General features: G+C 33.9%; 1 protein-coding gene across 6 annotated transcripts in view; it reads left to right on the top strand.

Annotated features, from left to right (window-relative positions):
- LOC142982849 (uncharacterized) overlaps positions 1-26499 on the top strand; it is a 270864-nt gene that overhangs the window by 98627 nt on the left and 145738 nt on the right. For 5 of the 6 annotated variants that reach the window (XR_012960028.1, XR_012960027.1, XM_076129547.1 and 2 more), the window contains exon 2: positions 17617-17782. Coding sequence is in view for 4 of the 6 variants with exons in the window: in XM_076129547.1 (XP_075985662.1) it covers positions 17674-17782 (109 nt within the window). In the remaining 2 variants the exon portion in view is untranslated. Of the gene's footprint in view, positions 1-10371; positions 10643-17616; positions 17783-26499 lie in introns of those variants that run through there. The other variant, XM_076129546.1, reaches the window with a different exon arrangement.

Consider the following 26499-nt stretch of genomic DNA (forward strand, 5'->3'; position numbering starts at 1 on the left):
GGTATTTCAGGCTAAAGTACGTGTTCGCGTTTATTCCCGAATCCTATTATGTAATAAACACAAGGTCTCGGGTTCCGTTCCTGGTCGGGCAAAATTGTTTTGTTTTGTTTTTAGCAACTTGATAACGTACCCGGTAAACGGCAATAGGTTTGCTCTTACTAGGGACTATGTGGGTATATTTCATAATAATATATTATTATGTACCTGTGCCTACATCTTTGAGTATATTATTATGTGTACATAATAATATACACATAATAATGTACACATAATAATATACTCAAAGATGTAGGCACAAGTCTCCTACTTACAAGTAGGAGAAAAGTACAATATACGTTTAATCTTAAAATGTTATTTCAGTATTTAAATTTAAAAATACCGGAGTCTATCTGTTAGGCCTTTACTGCTAAACAATAGAACCGAAATTACAAAATGGATAGTAATTCAAAAATTTGAACCTTAAAAAGCTGAAATAATAGAAGGAAACTAGTCGCGGGTTGGCCGATCATATTTGGACATACAAAAAATAGGTAGGAGTTACTAAGAGTGTGCCCAACTCTTCCTTTGCCGTAACTGAGTCATACATTCGATTCCTACGTAGTAAAGGCCGGAGCCGAAAAATTCAGTCAGTAGTATGTTTGTAAACTATCCATCACAATGACATGATTTATTTCAACCCAGACCCTTTAATCAGGCCTTTTGAAAGTTTAATTCATTTCTAACTAAAATTATTTTCGAAATATTCCCAGTAGTTGGTTTACAGACAGACAAACAAACGTTAAATTGATCACTATGTATTTGCGGCGGTTCGCAAATGTTTGTGTTTACACTGCGTTGTACACTTGAGGACACAAAACTATGCCACATAGTTATTGTAGGAGTTAAATATTTTCGTGTTTTTGCACAAAATAGTAAAAAATCGAGATGTTGTGTTCAGTGTTTAAAAAGAATGCTTTACAAAACGGCAAGACATCATAAGGACTAATTTTTACTCGTTGTACTATACATTTGCACTCACAACTTACACGAAGTGCAATCAAGTTTAATGTTGTCAGTAGAGCTTATTTTTTTAAAGTAAAGACTGGAAAAAATAAGTGCGTGCATTTGGAACTTGTGATATATTTTAGTATAAAATATAAGTATGTCTTATATGTATGTAACCTTACATAAACTTAAAAAAGTGTTAAATATTTTACACATCAGCATTCGTTAGATTTTCGCATGCCGATATCTAAGAGCAATATTCATGTTTTGCAACCCGATATTTCTTGAGTAACAGAATACAAGGCAAACAAACACTAAACGTCTCGGCATGTATTTGTGGTGCGCTCGTCAACGCTCATGTTTACACTATCTTGATGTACACTTCAGGCCCCGATAAGAACCCACCAAATATTTATATTTTCAGCTGAAAAAACATTTATTTGTTGACGAGGGGTTGGCGGATGAAGGCTTTATTAAGGTCACTGAATTTTTCGTTTAGAAGGCTTTTATTACTTGTTTCCTACTGCGTATATTCTAGTTTTATATTTAGTTTGAATGGACTCTGTTTGTTGCGGATTTTTATTTATGTCACAGTGAATGGAGCTTCAGTGTATCTCTATATTAAAATAAAAAGGGTTTTGAGTTATATTTAAAATATATTTTTTGCAATATGACTCAACATACATATAATATAAAGGTGGTGTAAGAGGAAAGGAGTGCGACTATTGATCAGGAGGTTTTGAGTTCGATTTTCGGGTAAAAAAAAGAGGTATGGTGCTATTTTAAATGACATTAGGAAACTTCTAATAGTTGTCTAGGTTTTGGTAACATGCCCAATAAACGGTGCCTATTGGCATGCCAAGACCCTTGTAAATAGCAGAAAGTGGGTTTATAACAAAAGCTTTTGCATACATATTTACAACCAGAAAAAATAATTCAATTTTTAGCAGAATAAATCTACACAGTTTCACTAAAAAACCTTTTATACTACTCAAAATATACGTGCCCGTTACGATATTGCAACTCCTAGATGTGATTCTAACACGTCACATTTTATCAAACCGTTCCTCAGCTATCACCGCTTATACCCACTTGATATTCAACAGACATACCTTCTAGAATCGGTTTAGTGGCTAGATGAAGCAAAATTGAATTTAGGATTTTGTTTGGGTAAATTCTTGGGAGAAATATTTGCGAAATAAGAAAAGTGACGGTACTTTGAGTAAAAGCTTTGGTTTATCCTTTGGGCTGTTACTGTAAATACAGCACTATTAGTAGTAAGTGGCTGCGCATCGCAAGTTTTCCGGTTCGATTTTTAGGTGGGGTAAAATGTAGCTGTGATTTTGAATTTTTTGTTTTAACATTATTGGTGTAGTATGGCAATTACGGCTTGTTATTTTATTAAAACTATGACATACAGCGCTTTTTACACTTTCGGATATGACAAGAGTCATCACATTAAATACAATTATTATAATTAAGAAAGATTGGTTATTTGGATAGATGTTTATTACTCAATAACGATAAACTACTGAACGGATTTTAATATATAGCACACAAACATTATTATTTATAACCAGCATATTACATATTTGAATATTTACTACGGGAACTCTTTAGGGAGAGCTGTGTCCAGTACTGTGTCCTGCAGTGTAAACAGCCGGTCATCTGCAGAAACTCGTAACATAATTACGTGAGGAGCGGAATGCAAAGTGACTGATCAAACCTTGACTGTTGACTTCAGTTTCAATCAACTAGTGGTCCACAATACACTTGATTTGAGATTGAATTGATTATAATGGATTTGGCAGTTGTTTATTTTATGACTACCTGAGTCGCCGTTCTGGGAGCAAAAAACTCATTTGTTTTCTACTTAGACATAATATATGTATAGCAATTTAGAGTTCTGGAAAGTACTCTAAAGAAATTCATGTAGCTCTGCCTACACTTTTGGATACCACAGGCATGATATTATGTATGAAGGTATGTATGTAAGTATGTACGTATGTCAAAGTATTCTTCGACTAAACACTAACAAGTTCAGTCACTATTATATCGGAACATAATTATTAAAATCTGAATTAGCAACTCAAATGTCGATTAAACTACTTATGATAAAATAATGTAGTTAGGAAACACATATGAGAGAGTATGCAAACAAAATTTCAGGTAGGAGTTTGTCCAAAGAAAAATGACTGAATCTTCAGCAAATTGCTACGTATTTGCTAGATACCAACATTGATTACGAAGGCTGTAGACAGTTTGAAAGTCACTTAACATGTATGAAGCAAGGCTCCATTCATACATACACAAACAGGACGCTATCCTTCCACGTGGATGAAGATATGTATCATACATAGCCTTTGAAACTTGAAATATTGATGAAAATGTACCCATTACTGGTATATTTATAATGGTAAATATTTTTTCTTTGTTAATTAGTCATAGTTTATTTTAGTATGTCACCATAATAAAGATTAAGAATAAATAGACAAACCTACCAAAAAAAAAACTATTATATTTTATGTCTAGTGACTCATGTCTAGCTGAAAATAAATATCAAGGTGGTTATGACTAAGATTTTTGAAAGAAAATGATTCTTTATTCGGCTCCTGTCTGAAGTCAACAACTATGTCCATTCTTAATTTCATGAAAATCGGCTCAGCTCAGATTAACGACGAAACTTTACAGTCAGACAAACAAACTTATGTATTCGTAATTTTAGTCTGGATTATATCATAAAAACAGCTAAAGTATTAAAAAAAATAGCAAAATTATTTAACCATAAAAAATATTCATATAAAATTTTAATCGCCTTACTGTCCATTTGTGCATACCCATAAAACCGTTAATACACTTTAAAATAAAATATTAAAAATGTTTTTATTAGTTTTTCATCAAAAGCGATTTTATAAAATAAACAAGGAATTTTTTGAGTGATATTCGAGTACAGTCATGCGCAATGTTGACATGACTGGCAGCCATATTGTAAAGAGCAATTATAAATTATTTTAACGATATTTCACGTGAAAATGAATATTTTAATTAAGCTTTTGTGTTTTCACTTTGGCGTAAACTAGCATTTATTACAAAATATATTTGGACAAAGAGTGTGAGTTGTTTCAGTCTTATTTGTGCCTTTGTACTAAATATAAAGTAGACTTAATAAGCTTTCTATGTGTCAAAATGGTTGTCAGGTGAATAAAACTTACATTTTAATTTAATAATAAATAAATAATTATTATGTTACTATATATGTACTTCGTCATGTCCCAAAAGACAACATGTTTAATTTAAAACAAAAAAAAGTAATTTTCATCTTAGGTACGTTATAATTTGGGGCGGAGTATAAAATATATGACAGTAAAAGAAGAAGCCGTGAAATTGACAAGATTTAAAAAAAATCCTCTTCTTCTGACGCGTTTTTTTGCTGCGCCTAAACTTTAATGTCAAACGCTTTCAACCTTAAAGGGAAGATACATATACCATAGCCATACTGCTAATAAAGTCACAGGGCCTTGTAACCCTTCATTTAAATTTCCTTACAGTATTATAGCTAACAGCCCTACCGCTAATTTGTACAAATTATCCGTGGCTCTAGTTCACCGTGCACAAATTCCGTAACGGCTCCACCGTTGACGTTACGTCACGTTTAGTACGTCGATTTGACGGGACGTCATTAATTTGGGAGAATTGATACTGGATTCAACTGTGTTTACCAATATAGGTAATTTTTGGGCAACTGTTTATATTATACGAACTAAGTTATATACGATCGAATACAAATATTTTCCTTGATTGTAGACATTCCACGAAACATGATCCTGTGGCATCCCATAAGTATGCAGAATCCCACAGCTGACTTGCCTAATTCCACACGTTAAAGTGTGGATTTATAAGCTTAAAAATTGGCACAGAAATTGATGTTAAGATCCGGCAATGGATTAATCAACACCACTTACAAATTTCGCGAGATAAGATGGAATGCAAAATTGCAATTAATATTTAGGTAATAGTTGCAAGATGATCATATAAAATAAATAAATAAATATTATTGAACAACTCACACTCGGTCATTTGATTCCAAACTAAGCAGAGCTTGTACTCTGGTAATCAAATAACTGATAAACATACTTATATACTTCTAAATACATACTTATATAGGTACATTAACATCCAGGCTCAGAACAAATACTCGTGCTCATCACACAAAGATTTGTCCCGGGTGGGATTTGAACCCATCACACGAATAAATCAATCAATCACGTAACCATAAGAATGAAAACTTACAAAGCTTTCGGCAGTCCTTGTTTTAAGTGCAGTTACAGAATTATAACGTTCTTTATGCAATCGGAGCTACTGAATTGCTACTTTAAGTCACTACAAGTCTCCAACCAGTAGCCCGATTCTCTACTACTATCGAGTATCGACAACCGGCTAGCTACCAAAAAAAGTTGTATGAAAATCTGAACAGCGCCTCTAGCGGGCGTCGTAAAAACTATTTTGACAGGACATTTTAAATGTTAAACTAATACACAAATATTTGATGGAACGGATTGTAGAAAATCGCGCTTCTGTTAAAAATATTTGTATTTTATTGAATCTGTTTGCAAGACTTTTTCCCCATAAAGTATTTCAGTTCAAAGAGAAAGAGAGACACGTGAAAGTGGGACAGTTTGTATAATTTATTGAAAACGAAAAAATACAAGTAGCGGATGGTTCATATTTAACAAGTCACTCGGCGAAGTATTGTGTACTATTTTTATTCCCAGAATAATAACACTGTCTCATTAATATTTTGTTTCAACGAAGAATTAAATAGGCCTTGAAGTCTAGGAGAATAATTTAAGATTGCTTTACAAATTGAAATGACCTAAAAACAAAATTTTTGTAATAACTATTCACGCATACATACAGTGAAATCAACACGTAATATACATAGGTATATAATATCACGCCCATTGTCGCCCATTATACCTAAAGGTGAAGGCTGAGTTTGCATGACACCCATGTTTTGCTAATATTGGTCCCATGTAATAGGGGGCTAACCTAACCCTTTTGCCATATTCCAGGGACGTTATTAAAGTCCAGGTTGCTATTGATAAATTTTCTAATATAAATTAGGAATGACCAATGTCATTTTACCCAACCCGGGAATCCAACTCAAGACTTCGTCATCAGCAGTCGCACCCACTACCAATCACGCCACAAGGCTGTTAAAAATATATACTAATACAATATTAAATAAAAAAAATAAATTACGCTATTAATCCATTCAGCAAAATAGTTGATAAATTATTAAACAAATGACATATAAAATTAAATAACAATGTAAACGCTATCATTGAGAAAATCAAACAGAATAAAAAAAAACTAGGCATAATGCGAATGCCTGTCCTAAATATGTACCAAAAAGATGATCTACGGCTGTTAATAAAAGCATTAGGAAAAATACCGCTTCTTTTTTTTCAAGATGGCCGCCTGCCAACACTCTTGCGCGGGAGTGTGGTATATTAAAATTAATATCCTACTATCCTACTAATATTATAAATGCGAAAGTTTGTGAGAATGTATGTATATATGTATGTATGTTTGTATTGGTGTTTGTTACTCTTTCACGCAAATACCATTGAACGGATTATGATGAAATTTGGTATGTAGGTAGCTGAAGACCCAGAATAACACATAGACTTTTTATCCCGGAGTTCCCGAGGGATCGGGATCTACACGGGAAGGGTTTCCACGCGGACGAAGCCGCGGGTGGCCTCTAGTTATTTAATAAAGTTTTCAAAGTGCAGAGTGAACTCGTAAAATTTATTCAGAGAAATGGTTATTTTCTTTCATTAGAGAGTGTAATAAAATGGTTGGTCCTAATGTATGTATGAAATTGCGCGGTGTGTTGAGACGTTGATAATAATTTTCTATTATAATTTTAAATTCCCTACTTTTGCCTGCCACGTTGCCTGCTTTAATATGATAGAATAGACGTGACTTTATAATTATCCCTGATATAATTATGGACAACTATTGTAGTCCAGAGTAACTTAAATTAGGTTTGACGACTAAAATGATAAGAACAATTCTGTTACAAGTTAAGGACAAACTATTAATTAATAGTTAACAATGATGAATGCCTTCGTAGTGCAATGGTTAGGGTCGCCACGCCACTGCTTTTGCGTCAGGAGGTCGTGGGTTCGATTCCCACACGTAACAATTATTTGTGCGATCTACAGATAGTCGTTTTAGATCTTGTTGTAATTGGGGTCCGTTGTTTGTAGGTTTGTAAAAGTCCCCGCGATATATGAGCAATTTTTATAGCAAGTTGTATTTTTTATGAAAAAAAAGAAGTTTTGAAGGTTACGACAAACAAACAAGTGCTCTCTCTTTTTTATATTACGAAGCTTAATACATACAATATTTATTTAACAAGAAACTGACCTACATTTTTAAACTGCCAACAAATGGTTAGCACTTTGTCTTGATGTATAAATAGCACGAAAAACTTGTAAAATAATTTACTCTTTTTATTTTCTTTTATTTGATGTCCCACTTTCTTGTTTTGTGAATGAATATCATCAGAGTAACATGATATAATGGTGGTTTATATCTTTCAACACTAACGTCTGATATAAAAATCTTTATCAGACAAAAAGTATGGATAGCGTATTTTTATCTCAGTTTAACAAAAAAAAATGCTTTCACATTACGTATTTGCTTTTTCGTGTTAGGCAATCTATGGTAAAATGGATGATCGCGTTAATTCCCATATAATATTATACAATCTACTTACCTATCATTAAATTGCCGCCGATCTATTGCGGCTACATATTAGTAAAATATCTAAATTTCTTTACATGTTTTTAACATATATTTTTGCGACAGTTACATAGGTCTAAATCGAAGCAGCGAACACCAGTTTTTTGATAGTCGATCAAAGTAAATTAGTAGCAAATTGATTGATTGTTCAATTGGCGTATTAAAACTGTAAAAGTGTAATACCGACCGATCAACGGGTTAAATGTATCGATTCAATTACGATCGATTGATGAGTGAGGTAATATCTTTATTTATTTAAGCATTATCTATAAATCGTATGGTTAGTGGTCAACCTTGTGTCAAAATTGTTCAAGCCATTTGCATTTGGCAATTGACATGGCTTAACGACTGTTATCTTAATTTACAACAACCGGGACTGACTATTCACGTGCCCTCCGAAGCACGGAGACGCTCAGTTCAAATACCGCTACGCGGTCAACCATATATAGAATGACGACGCCAACGGTTGCTTAACCCACAGATTATATACAGAAAAGGAGAATATGAAATCTTTGACAAACAAAGAAGCAACAAAAAAGCCCTAGTATTAATAAAACAAATCTGTAAATCACTCGACCGGTTACGATGTAACAAAATCCCTTCGAAGAAAATCATTGCAGCCGGCAGAATTTACTTCCCAATTCGATTTGACTTACACGCCCGTCTTCAACATTAGCATAGAAATGTCTCGTCCTAGTTCCAACTGTAATTTATTTACTCTGTGACGCAACCCGAAGCTTCCTTACTGACGTACTGCTTAAATTTTATGATGTGCCAACTATTGTGAGCCGAATTGCCGTCGTAAAATCCACAGATGATTGTAATTCTGGAATCTGTATTAAACTGTTCGCAAATTGATGCCGCGGATGCGTTTACATTCAATATATAAAGGACTAGTGCCCCCGCTCGTATAAAAGTTAGGAAGAATAAAAACTTTCATCCCCAATTTTAACACCTCAGGGCCATAGGAGATGAATATCCAAAAAACACCGAAGCACGTATATAGTAAGCCCGCACTTTTGAAGGACAATCCCTGATAAAAATATTTCATGCTTCAAAAATACCGAACTTCCATACAAATTTTCATCCCTATCTCTTAGAGCTGGATTACAAAAAAAATCCTTTCTTGGGGGGTGCCATCATAGACCCTTTGTCCAAATTTTATTTTATGTTTCTAACTTCGATAGTTTTTTGATTATCAGTCAGTCAATCAGCCAATTAATTAATCAGTCAGGACAAGTATTTTTTTTATATATAGACTAGCTTTTACCCGCGATTTCGTCCGCCACCTGAATTTTCCCATGGGAATGTGTCATTTTCCCGGGGAAAAAGTAGCCTATGTCCATACCAAATTTCATACAAATTGGTTCAGCAGTTTAGGCGTGATTGAGTAACAGACAGACAGACAGAGTTACTTTCACATTTATAATATTAGTATGGATATGGATAGTAGAAGACAGCAATAAAGTTTATCCACAGACATCTGTAATTTTGAGAATACTGATTTAAACTATTCGAAAATGGATGTCGCGGATGCATTTACATTAAATTTATAGGAGCAAATGTTGCAGGGACCTTATTGGTGTAAAGCACAGTAATAAAGTTTTATACTACGCTTATTGTGTAGGAAATCGCTATTGAATAGTGATAAAAACAATATGGTTGTACGGATTGAAGTATGGTTTTCACGGCTTTTAGTACATGAAGGAAATGAGATGGTTTATAGTAATTTTATAGTGCTGGTGAGTATTTTAATGGAATGCCAGATGTGTTCTAGACTAGAGATATAAAGGCGATATATGTATATTTTAGTTTTGTCTATTATCAAAGTGAACAGATGATTTTCTTTATATCATTTTTTTTAATTTTCTTCTGGTGTATTTGGAAACTGGAACTATCAATAATATTAATCTGCTGTTTTGTTCAAAGAGGTATATTTAAGTAGTTATCTAATCAGATGGTCAAGAATTCTAAAATTTTTCTAGTCTAGAAAAATGTCGTTAATTGTCTTAGAAAGACAGTTAACGACATTTTTCTGAGTTTGGAACGAGATTGACTTTTGAAAATGTATCTCCAAATTTAATTTATAATTTTTTTTTAGGTAATGATAACCAATTTATCAGCCTAGTCTTTGTTTAAACTATGTTGGAGTCGGCTTCTTGTCTCACCGGATCCAGCTGGATATCACTATATTACATGGAGCGACTGCCTATCAGACCTTCGCAACCCAGTTACCTTGGTTATAACACAATACCCCTCGGTAAGACTGGTTGTCAGACAATGATAACCAATTTGATTGCTATTAAAATATAGCAAGATGAGCATTCAAACTTTTGCTGTGAAATATTTCAAAGCCTTAATAAATAACAACAATAAAAATTTTACAAGTTTATATTTAGTGACAGAGAGACTGTAACGCTAATCATTTGAAACCATCACTCAAACGTGTTTTACGGTCCATAAAAACATGAAAACTAAACGCAAATAGCCCGCCTCCCGGCTACTAAACATTTGTAAAAATAGTTTGAAGTCTGAACATAGCTTCAGTTTATAGAAAGACGCACGCGACAATTCACGTCTGTGGTGTTTGAATTTCGAAAGCGCGGTTTCGGAACAGTTAAAAAAAAACTTTGATTTTTTTGTGTGATTTTTTGATACGGTGTTAGAGACTCGGTCTTTTGATTTTTTTGGTGATGTTTTAGTCTTTGAAACTTGGTGTTTTTGGTTTAAAATTGTGGTTAGTGTTTCGCAATTTGTTGTTATTTTTGACATTTTGTGATATTTTTGTGTTAAATAATATAAAAAGTATTGTGTTATTTATTACGAGAACACGAGCAGAAAGGTACCTATATTTTTTATAAACATTTTTGTCCTACCCATAGGCATACAGCTCCTTTACAAATAATCTTTGGTTAGTCAAAAGAACGATTTTATATTAATCCGTAACGAAAATATAGAATAAGTTTTATTTTTCATTCAGCAATCCAAAAGTTTCGTAACAAAGTTTTACAAACAGACACACGATACAAGTCTTCCTCGTTCGTATGCGACATACATTTCAATTTTAGCAAACTTCCAGGAAATTTTATTACCTCGTATTTTTTTGTGGAAATGCGTGAATGTTTCCAGTATGCTGAGAGTTTGCCACAAACTTTATGCGTACTGAAATAATTTTAAAAATAGTTAACTGAAAAATGTTTGAAAATAGACAAAGACTACCAAAATTTGGTGTTAATGAAACCTAAAAAGCATATTATTTTTAAGACCATATAAATTTAAGTAAAACTACGTATACTTATTATTTCTCATAATGATGACATTGGTATTCTAAGGCGATTAACACACTGCCCCGCACCACGCAGCGTAGCGCGTGAATGCGTGTTCGAACGTTGCCTGTAAGTATCTCCGTTTGTATGGAAAACGCACGAACGCGCGTGATCCGCATGAACGCGCGTGGATGCATTTTCTGTGTGTTAGACTATGCGTGTTTTCCATACAAACGGAGATACTTACAAGCAACGTTCGAACACGCATTCACGCGCTACGCTGCGTGGTGCGGGGCAGTGTGTTAAGCGCCTAAGTCGCTCACGGCAATTGGGCTCTAAAAAAATATACACTCACTACATCTATTATATGCTACATCAACTCATTATAATATATGCAAACAGTTAGCTGCAAACCTTTAGCACACTGCTTTCAGAGTTTAACTGAAAACTTTGTTGGCTTTTTTCAATTAATCTGTTTTAGACAACTTGTGAAACCGGAGTCATATTTGTTTTAGAAGTTTATCATACTTTAATTGGTTCCCGGATTTGATTTACAAAGATCGGATTAAAGGAAAGGAAAACCGAGTGCTGATGCTTGTTCATAACATTTTTGTGGTTTCTTAGTGTGATTTTATGAAACTTATATAATAAATATCATTGGGCAACTTACACACGGTCTTGATTCCAAACTAAGCAGGGTTTGTACTGTGGTAACCAAATAACTAATAGATTCTAGATACATACTTGTATAGATAAATAGACAATGTACACTTTAGATGCTGAAGTCAGTTTTTAAGATACTTTATAAAGGCTTGCAGGAAACTTTGACGTATCCTGGATAACATAAAATGAAAATTAACGCAAATCCTATTTTACTTTTCTTGAGATTTCGGCCCAGATTTCTACGGACTGCAGTCGCTGTTCAGCCACGGTCGTGTTAACTAACTCCGATATTTTACTTACGTTTTTTCTTTCAAGCACTTACTTAAACTTAAATTGATTTAAGTATAATAGTGCCTTACATGATTAATTAATTGAACATTTTAACTCATTAAAACTCTCCGTCACAATAGAACTTGTAAAACTGGTTTTTCCATCATTATTTGTAAGAAAAAAACACCAAAAAATATCGTATAAAATGATCTATTCTTGGTTACTTCTACAACCTAATTCAACAAGTACTTCCAATCATTCCATCAAAATTCAGCATCCATTTCCATCTAACTATATAACAAATAGTATCCCATATACTCAAGTAAACACCATCAAGGAAGGTCTTCTCTAAATTAGGGTGAATTTCTTTGAGATGAGAATATTTCCTTATTTCACACGTCTCATTAGTGACGCCTGTCCAAATGGAGAGCGAAATGGTTCTGTAAGGACTGTACGATACTGAAAGATGCGCTATAGCAATGCGTTATAGAAAATATAAATCACATCATTTGTTTGAAGTGTGAAAGAAATTTCGCTGGCCAATTAAATTGGTAAAACGATTTTTGTAACACAGAAAAATTGTATGGTTACTAAACGATTTTTTTATATCAGGAATACATAACATAGAAATTAAATCTGGTACTTCGCGATAAACAGTTGCATTTATCTTTTAAGCTGTTTAATCCTTATCTTAATAAATGCTGACAAGCATTATTTCCATGTATCCCTCTATCCGTTTTACCTTGCTTGACGCTTCGGCGCAGGTTACGCTGACCGCGCGTGGTGGCAGGCAGACATTTAGCCTGAAAAAAAAAAGGTACTCGAAAATGCTGCGCTAAAAAAAATCGAAGAAGCTTTAACTTTACACATTTGAGACTTTCAAAAGTAGTTTAAAAGAATTTTATAACAATGCAAGCCAATTAACAATTTTCTTAGAAAATAATCATACGCGGAACCACTTCAAAGATTTAAGACTAATTCATTTCACAATTCATAGTTATAAGTACTTTAAATACAAAATATGATCTATCTCTTTCTATAATTACTGTTCTGTTCATCTCACTACTATAATCTATGATTTCAAAGAACTGATTGCCAGTTCAAAGATGACAAGATATTTATTCTCGTCGAGTGTTCGTAAATCACTGAAAATTGATAGTACAAAGAAGATGCCAGTCTTTTGAATGCTGTAAAACTGTAGCCAATAATATTCTCATAGACAGCTGTCAGAGGTGTATAAAATAAAATAAAAATAAAAAAAATAAATATTGTTGGACAACTCACACACGGTCATTTGGTTCCAAACTAAGCAGAGCTTGTACTATGGTAACCAAATAACTGATAAACATACTTATATATTTCTAAATACATACTTATATAGATAAATTGACAACCAGGCTCAGAACAAATACTCGTGTTCATCACACAAAGATTTGTCCCGGGTAGGATTCGAACCCACCACACGCGGCACTACGGTTGTTGCGGCGAGGTGACCGCTTAAACCACTGCGCCAAACGTGCAGTTAAATACACCCACGTTTCGCCATAAACAATGCAAGTCCCATGTAATAGGGGGCGAGCTAGCCTTTTGTATTACCGAACTCCGGACACTATTCTGATATTAATTAGAAAAGTCCAATAGCACTAGATAAATATTTTAATACTAAAGGCCGAACGCGACTTTGTCCGTATGGAAACCCTTCCCGTGTAAATCCCGATCCCTCAGGAACTCCGGGATAAAAAGTAGCCTATGTGTTATTCTGGGTCTTCAGTTACCAACATAACAAATTTCATCGTAATCGGTTCAGTAGTATTTGCGTGAAAGAGTAACAAACCGCCATACATACATACATACATGTCATACATACATACATTCTCACAAACTTTCGCATTTAAAATATTAGTAAGGATGAATTTAAAAAAGACCCTGGAATTGAAGCCGTATACTCGAGATCAATAGTCGTTTAGACGCTTAGACCACAGGCTAGTTATACTAACATAATTTAAATTCTTACAAATATGATCTATCACTTCAAAGAACTGATTATATTATCAGATCAAAGATGACAAGATATTTATTCTCCTCACTTGATATACGAGTGTTCGTAAATTACTGAAAGCTAATACATACAAAGAGACTGTCAGTCTTTGTAATACAAACTTGGCACTGTATGCCTAGATTCCTAGACCGTTTGTTAAAATTAGTAGGAAATTATGAAGATACTACTTTTTGAAATCTTTGAGCAAGTGCGATGTTACTTTTGCAATATGATTTTAATCCTATTTGGAGAACTGATTGCTACTAAGAGGTCTCGGGCTTGAATCCCTGGTCGGGTCAAAAATTGATCCCAGTGTTGTTCTGTCAAGAAATACTAAATGAATTTTGAAATCGGACATTATTTGGAGAGTTTGTGAAATCATGCAACTTCACCTGCCTGCGTGCAGCTTAAATTAAAAGGACCTTTTGGTGTTGAATTTTCTTTTATAGTAGTTTTTTATCTGCGTGGCAAATTTTTAAATGCGGCAGTCTATCTGTTATAGAGATAAATTAATATAACTAACCTTTATAGGTACTTAAACTGCTCAACCGATTTTGGTGAAACTCAGTTTGGAGATAGTTGAGAAATCTGGATCAAACATATACCATGCTCTTTAAAAATCAACTCCCTTCGCTGCTGAAATAAGAGTATAAAAGTTTGTACGCGCTATCTAGTAGAAAATATACTACAACCACGTGACAGCAAAAACTAGGTTTATGTCAGTCATAAACTGTCTCAACTACGAACATACTCTGACAGTATACAAGAACTATATGCCTAATTGTTTCGATTGACAATTGAATTAGTTGAGAATAAAATATTAGAAGTAATGTTCGTAACAGGTGGTTCTTAGGGCGCATGTATACGGCATTATTAGGCGCAGGCTACCGGCGTTCAACGCTTTTAAAACGAGGTATAATCTAAAGATGAATATCAAAATGTTTAGAAGGTGAAGAACCAAACTTAAATTGAGCACACTAACCCAAAAATTCAGTGCTTCGAATAAAGTACAACTTACTTATTTGGCATGTATGTTGTATGTAATATTTGAAAATGCGTGTCATTTTTGCGAATAAATTAATAATTTGCATATCTACCCCTAAGCCGTGATAGCCGAGTAGTATAAGATGGCACCTTCCACCTAAAAGGTCGATGGTTTGAATCCGAAGCAACACACCAATGGCTTAAATATATGGCACAAATACAATGTGAAGTGTGAATACGCCCTTACTGATTACAATTTCTTGATCGCCGTTGAGGTTATACATTCAAACTGACAGTTACTGATAAAGACCACACAAGAACTATTTTAGCAATTAGTAGTGTTTTACAAAGCGGTGCTGTTTACATAGGACCTTTGTAACGTTAGTAGAAAATAGTACAATTATTACTGCGTAGTTATAAAATGTGTAAACTTATAGTTTAGTAATTACTCTAGTAAGTTACAAGGTGGATATGCATTAGACCACCTATCTAGAATCATAGCTTTTAAACTTTAGCTGTTTATTTGAATACAGGAATTAATGGGGACACGCATTTTCACACTCCCTTAGAAATCGTTTACAAAAATATTTGACTTGATTGAAAAAAGTTCTAGGTGTGGAGTTGTGAATGAATTTGTTAAGATTTCCGATTCAGTGTTTGATTGTTATTAAAATAATAAATACTGTTACACAAAGTCGAAATTGCAAGTTAATGTGTGACAGTTTGCTCGCACTACTATTGTACACTATTATATTAGGTCGAGTAAAAAGTCTTTTCGCATTATAGTATGTATGAACTTGTAATAAAATCTCTTTGGCTTCAAGAATCACAATGAGTACTCGGCTTATTAGGTTTCTCTCAGTGAGCTCGTGAGGTACCCAAATATCGAGCTTTTTTGTGTAGAGAAAAGATTTTATTACAAGTTCTAACATACTAGGTATAAAGTGAAAAGACTATATCCCCGACCTAATATAAAGATGTGTGACAAGTGTTACGATGACTGATGATCCTCGTGATGATGATGATCATAATATGCAGAAATGACGAGTTTTAAATGATGTCGCAGTCTAAATCACAGTTGTATCTAAACTTTAAATACGCTTTTGTATAATTTGCGTTTAATCAACGTTCACATAAGACAGGTGTATTGTTTCTTTCATAAACAACAAGAGAATGTTACCAAGCAACACTCTAATGTATATCCACGTTTAATATCGTACTAATAAAACTATTTATAAATTTACTGCAGTTTATTTAACTGTACAGTTGTAAACCATTGTTTTACGTTTATTTACTTGAAACAGTTTATAATGTAAACGTCCTGAATTACAGAGCACAGAGAATTGTATAATTAAATTACAGAAGCAAAGTTAAATGCATAGTAGTTTAAAATTACTCATACACCAACGCTGATTCTTCACCATATTCGTCCGTCTTTGTCAATTGATATGTATGATTGTACTTCTTAAAATATGCCCTTAGCGTGTTTTGCAAAAGCAATTTGTTTATTCAAGTTTGTTTAATTGTCCAACTCACACAATCACATTCTTTCAAAACAAATGTCAATCGACATCATAATCCCTCATGATTTAATTATTATTTTTCATATATAATGCTACATAAATACATAAAATAGTTATAAATGTCTGCATGACATATTATCTTTAAGGGCTATTATAGCGCTGAGCCGATTTTAAGAAATTTTGATTTATTATTGTTGTATCGATATATAATAATGAATACTTAATTTTGTACATGCATGCAATACTCATTACTAGTACCACGTGACCTTTCCGGAGTACATCTTCAAATACTGATAATCTCATCATAAATCTTGTTCAAATGAGTCCCTTTATCGTTCAAACAGACTTGTAGCATCGCAGACGTTTGGCACTCAATCTATGTATGTCACGCCAGCGAGTAGGCAAAGCCAAAGCACGAGCTTCAGACATTTAATTGTATACGTATTTAGAATTGTTTAAATTATTTTTAGGTTTTATTGTTTCTGTGGGTTTTTGTGTTTAATTTCTAGGTTGAGTGAAATTACGTTTTCCAATGTCTATATGAGACAATGGCCGCCTTTACACACACACTATATAGTGCGTTCTTAGGAGCGTACAAGATTACGCGAGGGAAAGCAATGCGGTCTTCGCTCGCTATTTTCTTCGCGGGCTTGACAGATGAGCGCGGCGCGTGGTCTTTCCTGTCTCCTTACACGCGCGATTGTTGTTTCATGAGCGTTAAAGTTTGTGTAAAGGGGGCTAATGTGACAATTTGAACCCATATTTGTATAGTTAGCAGAAAATGGCTGAGGATAGAGCCCGGTTACGGATTTGTGGGAGGGGGAGCAAAAAATGAAAATATCAAGCTTTATCACTTACTAGACGAGTTATGAAGCACACAAATAAGCTCCGAACCTATCCAAACCAAGAATGAAAGAAATCGCTTTAAGCACAGAGAACAGCTATTATTTTTAAATACTTTTCACGTAAGTGGTCAACGTCTCGAACCTGAGGCAACACACCAATGTATTCGAACTTACGTTTTCAAATAAGGCTATCGATATATAGGACGTATCGTATTCTTTTGTTCCAGGTACAGTGCAGTGTAGTGCAGTGATGTGTAACATATAACGGGAGTACTCAGTGCGTCATGGAGCCGGCTCCGTTACTCGAGGTCGACGAGGAGGGCGGCCCTCAGCAGGGCTCCTCCACCGGCAGTGGGTCTTCGTCGGGAACTGGGTACTATGGACATAAGAATGGTAAGTTTCTAAACTAGAGTGTAATTTTAGGCAAATAATTCTGAGAATTTATTTTTGCCTAAACTATAGAAAATTTATCGAGACCAAATTTTCCGAGATTTTGGGAGGACTCTTATCAAGAGTATCGCGTTGCATCTCCGATAATGAACAATTTAATTAAAAGGAAAATGCGCTTTCATAAGACATATTCGTTAAGGCTAAAACGCACTTAGGTGTGGTATTTTGATCGTATTTTTTTATCAACGCTTAGTGGTGTAGCTCGATTTTCTCGGTACTGTCAAGGATACTAGTCAAGGTGGTAGGAAAGCGCAGCTCTCTTTTTTAGCAGTTGTATTAGTTGAACGATCATTTGACTAATCCATCAAATTAAGCTGATGTATTCCAATTAAAACAAAATTTTATAAATTATCCTTTATCAAGAAAACATATTATTATCCGTATCTATTTACCGTCACGCAATAATCTAGGAAAGGAACTTCTTATACCCTTTTTTCCTAAATTGCTCTGCTATTTTACTATTTCTTTCAAAATAACTGTCTAAAGTCCTTGAAAAACATTAATTTCATTATGATTGCTCACACTCAACCCTCTAGAGCTAGCATTAGTTAGTAATGACGAAATGATGACAGAACATTTGAGAAATGAAGGTAATTTCGTAAATAACATGGTTTTATTTCCCTGTAGGGTTACAGTACACAAATCACTAGTTATAATGACCTGATGTTATGTGTAAACTAGTTGGTTATTGCGGTTTCGCTTGCATTTTTCTTGGGTATATTTTTCTACTTTTTGGTTTGAATGAGTTTATTTATGTAAAAGGTTTTCATACATCATTATCAAAATGTTGTCGTATTTTGTTTTATTTTATTGTAGTTAAGTTCCATATTAAGCTACGTCGATTTCCTGTCTTTGATCAAGTATTGCGACTACCTAAATTCGAAACTATAGCATCGCTTTCGTAAGTTTGTTAAATTTCCCGAAGACACTGGATATTTTTTTACTATATTTTCTGGTAGTTAGTTAATAGCTTGCTCGATTTTTGAAATTAATTGACAGTTGTCATCTGTATTTTTATAAGCAGGTATTTCTTATGTCCAATATTTAAATCAACGACACAAATAATTAAGACACTATAACAAAAAGTGTTAGTAATTGTAGTCATGCTTAACTAACAAATCTTCTTACTAGCAGCACTTTTAGTGCTATACTTATATAACTCTACAAAGTGCTATACTTATATAATACTACAAAGTGTTATACTTATATAGCACTACAAAGTGCTATACTTATATAATACTACAAAGTGCTACAAACTTACATAACCCCACTCCCTCCAAAAACTTAAAGCAGCCAATCTGAAAATCTTTGCGTCACATAATTCACCGATTAGATTCGGTCACAGCACTCATAAAACCGAATCTGATAAACCGTAACTTTGTGTTGACTTTCAAGTAATTTACGGTCATTACATCACTAGTCGAGTCAGTCACGATATAGAACACCCTGTGATTATGTACAGAGTGTTTCAGTTTTACATTTCAGTGTGATATTGTCCACTTTCGCTTTATTTAAAGCGTTGTAATGCTGTATTTTCTCATTTCGGAAGTCAAGCCTTGCCTGGCAATATTACAGGATAAAATTTATTTTATTTTAATTAAATATGATTTCTTCTGACCCTGAAACAACGATACCTAAAATGTACTTAATTCGACTTATTAGTAAGTAAATTTTATCATAGAGCGAGACATTAAATTAATTTTATTCCTCATTTAGACGTTTAGGAATAAGTAGAAAATATCTTTCTCATTCGTGTGGTTAATTACCCGTTAATTGTTAGAGGCACTTTGATGCCTTTACTTACTTAGTCTATGGTTGTATAATTACATTAAGCTTATATTTTCCTTCTTCTATATCACTACATTAAGTTAATTAATTACAAAACACAGTTATTTTATCAAATACTAGCTGACCCGCGCAACTTCGCTTGCCTCACACTAAAGAGTATCGGTGAATTTTTCCCCCGTTTTTTAACATTATTTACTGGTACTCTGCTCCTATTGGTCGTAGCGCGATGATATATAGCCTTAAAATATACATATAAATGGGCTATCTAACACTGAAATAATTTTTCAAATCGGACCAGTAGTTTCTGAGATTAGCGCGTTCAAACAAACAAACTCTTCAGCTTTATCATGTTAGTATAGATTTACGATTCCAACTAAAAATACTTCTTTAATATAATATAAGTGCACAAGTATACGACAAAAGGAAAATATCAAATAAAATCAAAATCAATCACCAATTCCATTGTAACCAGAGACCAAACAATTATCCTTTATTTAAAGTAAATGAGGTAAAAATAGAATCCTGCGAAATTGCGGAGGTGTCCTGAATTGGACTCAAATCGTGGTTACAAAGAGATTAATGTTCCGTAGCGCAGTTACGTACACCTGTCCGTAATTGCTTTTAGATATGGTCGCATTATAATTTGGCTTTTGTACTTAGCTTAGACTGAATTTTATGGTGAAGGCTATAATTTTGTCGTTAGTCAAATCGCTGAATAGCTTAATTACTATAGTATCATAATAATATCAAGAAAACCATTTTTAAATTATACCTTGTGAATATGATGAGATAACGAACGAATTTTTTTACATTTCTCAACGTCTGTTACACTCCATGGCGTAGGCAGGAAAATGTAAGCAGGAAAATGTAAAATGTACACTCACGTTGTGTCGTTAAAATTTTGTTCTATGAAATAGTGCTAAAGCTTACCAAACTCCAGGCTACTGTTAAGAGTATTCCAAAAACCATTAGAGAAATCAACTCGCGCCTTATCTAATTCTTTCTCTTTGTTTTCTTTTTAAAGACATCTCCCACATTAAGAATTACTCTTGTGTCGCGGGGACTTTTACAAACACACAAACAGCAGACACAAAGCACGACCGGACCCGAACCAGTTATTTGTGGATCGTACAAATAATTGCTCCGTGTGGGTATCGAACCCATGACCCCCCCGACGCAATGATATTGGTACGGCGATAAGCCAGTACGCCACGGATGCAGTTAAATTATTGTTTAAAAATATCAGGAGTGAAAAAAATCCAATACTATTCCACTTTAAAGTAATAAAACACCAGTTTAATAAAACAATGTATTCTAATCTCCCTCAAATAGTAATTATACAATTTATTTATCGCGACCATTAATCATTTCGGATTCATGATAACTTGACAACTGGTCATTTTTCATAATTACCGGTACGCGTTGCGGTCAAAGTTGTAATGAATGAGGAAATAGGGTTTAATGTTATCGTGTGATCGATAGTTTTTTGCTCTAACCTTAATATGGGTACCTATTGTTTATTATCAGGCCATACTGTCCCACAGTAGGGCAAAGGTCTCCTTTCTCTCTTTCCTATTTCTCTTTAAAGCTATATTTTGACGCCTCTTTTTGGTATGCGCGAGTCCAATTCATCTCGCCATCTCTTTCTGGAACATTCGCGCTGTCGTTCTCTGTCAATCGGGACCGATTTAGTGGTTACACCTATTAGAAATAATTATTACTTTTTTAGACTTTTCAAGACATCACATTATCTTTTATTGCCAACTGATTTTTAAGAAATGCGAAGCCCCAATCTGCTGTGCTGCTGCAATGTACTTCAGGTCCAAAACTCTTTCTTCAATGTTAAGAAAAGCTTTTTACTTTGTCCAGAAACGTACCAAAAAGATGATAGCATTTCCATAACCTCTTCTTTCTGTAGTACAACTAAAATACGCAAATAAAAGTAACATATCACATTTCTTTAGAACTGATAATCAAGTATACATACTACTTGTAAAATACTAGGTATATTTATGAAGAACTCTCAACTGAACGCAATGAATGAATGGGAATGATTCACTCTGATTAAAGGGCAGTGATTGACCCATTTCTGAGAGCAACGCAGCGCAAATTGACAGATGAGGAATCATTGCTGTACTTGTTATAAAATAACAAGTAAATAACAAGTTACAGGATGTATGGTTGGGATGAATGGTATGAAATGGAATGATTTGTATGAATAAAGGGTTATATTTAGTTCATTCATATTTGAGACAGATATATTGCGATAACAGCTGGTGTATCTTGGACCAAAATGTCAGATCCATCATTTGCTGTTACCAACTTCGAGTAAGAATGTGAAAAAACCATCACGTTTGCTGAATGGGAGTCCCTTTGTTTTTTATTTTATCCTGTTTTTAGTATGTGTTGTTAGCGGCAACAAAAGTAAATAATCTGTAAAAAAAACCCTTATTATCACGGCTTATAAGATACAGCCTGGTGATAGACAGACAGACAGAAGAAGAAAAGAAGAGATGTCTCAGTAATAGGGCTAGGGTAATACCCAATGTTTACGGAACCCTAAAACGGGTAATCCAGTCACTATCGCAAATAACAAGAGATTTAAATAAATCTAATTAAATTCTTTTCTTTCATCTAAAACTATAACGCTTGAAAGGTTCGGAAAAGAATGACCAACAATATACGAGAGTTAAGATCACGATATATTTGAGATTAATCCTTTGAAGCGAGGGTCTTAAATACCGATCAACATTTTTTATTTGTACACGATAGACAAAACAATTTGTGACTTAGGAATTTGTCGTATATCTATATAAATATAATATTCTCCTTGGTATTTTTGTCTAAGATCTGATCTAAGAATAATGTCGTATGATTTTTTAGTATACTTATAATGAACACAATGGTCTTACACACATTTTTACCCTGTGGGAATCGATCCCCGCGCAGAGTGCTTATGACTGTCGCGTTGCGCCATGACGTGGTAAGATTATGTCCATGCATCAATTTTAAAATCACAATATTATATAGGTAATGTTTTGGGGAAGGCCCAGACGGAGATGGCGGGACGACAAAGACGCGTTCCTGGAATGTTGGCCGGAAGCAGCAAGCGACCGAGGGGACTGGAAGTCTAGGGGAGAGGTCTTTGCTCAGCAGTGGGACACAGAAATAGGCTAGATAAAAAAAAAAGAATTTTGCTAAGCTTTTCCCATAATAGAAAATAACATTAATATGCCGAAGATGCAAACAAAACAGGACTGATGACATGACTATCGTATAAAAAGTTCGTTTAATTATCTAAATTAAAGTAACATTAAAAATACTTATCATTTACTAAATATTACTTCCAACAAAAAAAATACTTTGCCGGTTAAACAAATGAAATCTCAATACAAATCAACAAAGTTGTTTCAACACATTTACCTTATCTTCATATCACAACACAAGTACTTCAAACTACACAGACAAATCGATTGTACAAGACAAACAAACAAATTACCAACTACCCCATTAGTACAAACTACCCTCATGGAAAACCCAACTCTATTTCTGAAGCAATAAGATCGAAAATCAATAAAACGATTCGAACAACATAAATCTTTTTAGATATTTCAACAAGGTATCTCACATAATAAATATATATCATGATTGTAATAAATTGTGCAAGGAATTTTGATCTTTATCGCCTATAAAATAAAGAATAATGTGTTGAGTTTTCGATGGAGTATTTTGTCTTAAGCGCCATTTAAAATGACGTAACATGAGTATTAATTTGATTTAAATTGCTTTAAAGTCTCTTTTGTTTAGTTTTCGAATTAAAAATAAGGATTGTTTTGAAAAATAGCTGTTAGTTTTTAGGGTTCCGTATCAAAAGCGTTAAAAAAGGATTCTATTACTAAGACTTTGCTGTTTGTCTGCCTGCCGCCAAGTTGTACCTCATGAACCGTCGGAGTGAAATAGGTATCTGAAATTTTCAGAAATGTCGCTATTCTGTTGCCGCTATAACAACAAAGTAAAAAACAAAATTCGATAAATATTAAAGGGCTTCCATACAGTAAACACGATTCTTTTGCAGTTTTTATAAATAATGGTACGGAACCCTTCGTGCGCGAATCCGTCTCGCACTTGGCAGGTTTTTTATAATTATATCGTATAACTTGTAGGGGTTTTAAGAGACTGACAGGTTTACGATTTTGACAACTATTTTTTTTATAAAACATTGCGTAATGTTTTGTTTCTGTGTAATAAAAATAAAATGACCACTATAAAGTATTTTTATGAAGTTGTAAATAGCTTTTAACTATTTTCCGAATATCTGTTATTTCGAAATATTATGTATTACTGTTAAAATCGTAAAAAGTTTCATCCTGGATATGAAACTTTTGGGAATTTTACCTCACAAGGGTTGATTTAAAGATAAATGGTATTTGTCTGTATCTTGCACTGTCACAACTAAACCGCTCAACCTATTTTGGTAATATTTAGCATACAAATAGTTGAAATTGCTGAATAGAATTCACGCTACTTCATCATCAACCTAGCCTTTCTTTCCAACTATGTTCGAGTTAGCTACTTATTTTTACAAAACAAATTGCGACAGAACATTAAACACGTGAGTCTATAAATAGATACAACTCTGCCTACTCCTTTGCATTATACAGACATGATGTTACAAAAATAAATATAACAGATATCTTTCTACAGCCGATTTGACATACCCTCAGGCAAGGGGTTAAAAGACCTGTCAAGTGCCATTTCACTCGATATAAACCCACAAAGATGATTTTCGCATTTATTTTACTCTACTAAGTACTAGTGTACGGCACGATGCTATCTTAAAAGTATTTGATTCAATAGACGTTAAACGGAAAAAATATAACCCATTAATGTACCACTGCTGGGCAAGGGTCTCCTCCCGTAATGAGGGAGGGGTAAGGCCTTGAGTCCACCACGCTGGCCAAGTGCGGGTTGGGGACTTTGCATGCCCTCAATAAATGTTTTAAACAAATTTTTAGGCATGCAAGGTTTCCTCACGATGTTTTTCCTTCACCGTTGGAGCATGTGATAATTATTTCTAATACACACATAACTTCGAAAAGTCATTGGTGTGTTGCCTCGGGTTCGAACCTGCGACCACTTGCGTGGGAGGTGTCAACTTATACCACTCGGCTATCACTGCTTAAACAGAAATTAAAAAAAAAAGCAATTACATACAAAACATCGTAATGTGTGCAGCTAAGCAAAGCTATCAACGAAAGGCTATTTTTTCGTCATTGCGCGGATAGAAGCCGCTGGTAAAGGCTTATTTTTTAAACGGTTTTATTAATCACTTTACTTTTACATTAAATTATTTTACACATAAAACAAATATTTGACTGGAAACACACGTGTATAAAGGCAAACCAATAACTTTTGCTTTCGGGTACCTACTATTATTTCACCATTCACTGCCAGCCCATACATATTCATACATTTTCGCCATAGCTTTGAGTACTAGGAATTTCAATTCGCTTCAAAGGATTTCCAGAAACCATTTACACACGACGCAGTCAAAAGCACGAGTTATATTCACGTTTAGAAAGATAAACTGATGATCCGATTTTGATGATATTTGTTATGGAGATAGTTAAAGATGCGGAATCAAAGATATGCTACCGATTTGCTTTAAACTCTCTCTATTTGTGTGTTGAATCGTGGGTTCGATTCTCACACGGAACAATTTTTGTACGAACTAAAAATAATTGTTTCGGGCCTGGTTGTACTTTGTGTTTGTTGTCACGGCAAGACTACTGAACGGATTTTGATAAAACACTGATAACTTGTAATTTGGACTAACACATAGGATACTTTTAACCCCGGAAAACCTTTTCACGCAGACCAAGACGAAGCAATAGTTGGGTTCCAGATATATTCCAAATTTAAAAAAGATCCTTTTCCCCTCAACTTACTTTGACAAAAAGGATTCAACTCTTCAGAACAATAGGTGAGAGACAGTTGCTCGTCATTGCGACGTTTACGCCACTTTTATAGTCAAAGTTCCATTCAAGTTTTACTTGTATCAACGTGAAAAGGAAGGGAGATGCGTTTTAAATGCACAGAGATTGTGAATACAGTTGTTTGAGAAAACGACAAGTGAATAAAAAAAGAGAGAAGAAAATATTTGTTTTTAACAAAAAAATGCATGTAAAATTTGATCTATTTCCCGATTATTAATTGAGCTGAAAATTTACATGTAAATGTTATTCATTATAATTAACTAGAAAACTACACATTTTTTGTTAGACTACTAGTTGATAGCGCAATACAGCTAAAGAAACTAAAATATTAATTTAACAAGGGAAAAATAAAACATCTAGATTTTAACAAACGCTAGCAAAAATAAGTCTTATCCGCAAACTATTTTGTCTTTATCTAATCAATAATAATAATAACGAATTGTAAAAATTTATTTTACAAATATATTAATCTAATTAATAAAAAAAATGTTACTTTAACTTGCTTTGTGTTTAACCGGCTTTATTGCATTGTAGTTTTAAAATGTCGATTTATCTGCGTATTTACCCACAAACAATATTCCTTTTAAGGCAAGCGTGTAAATAAACACCTTAAAATATTCTAAAGCAGCCTCCAGAAAGCCACAAATCATTTATAACAGTCTTACAACTCAATCCAACTTCAGCTTTTAGTTACGATTTTAGCGCAGTTATGTTCCGTTGTGTAACGAAATGAATTAATTATCAAGCTATGTTTATTTATACACAAGTGCCTGTTGTAGGGTTGCTAGTTAACCGGGAAATCCGGGACTTTCATATTTTCCCGGAATTGTGAAGCTTGTCCCGTGCTCGGTAGTAAGAGAGCATAAAATTTCAAAT

The sequence above is a fragment of the Anticarsia gemmatalis genome, chromosome 22 (genome assembly GCF_050436995.1).
Source record: "Anticarsia gemmatalis isolate Benzon Research Colony breed Stoneville strain chromosome 22, ilAntGemm2 primary, whole genome shotgun sequence".
NCBI lineage: Eukaryota > Metazoa > Arthropoda > Insecta > Lepidoptera > Erebidae > Anticarsia > Anticarsia gemmatalis.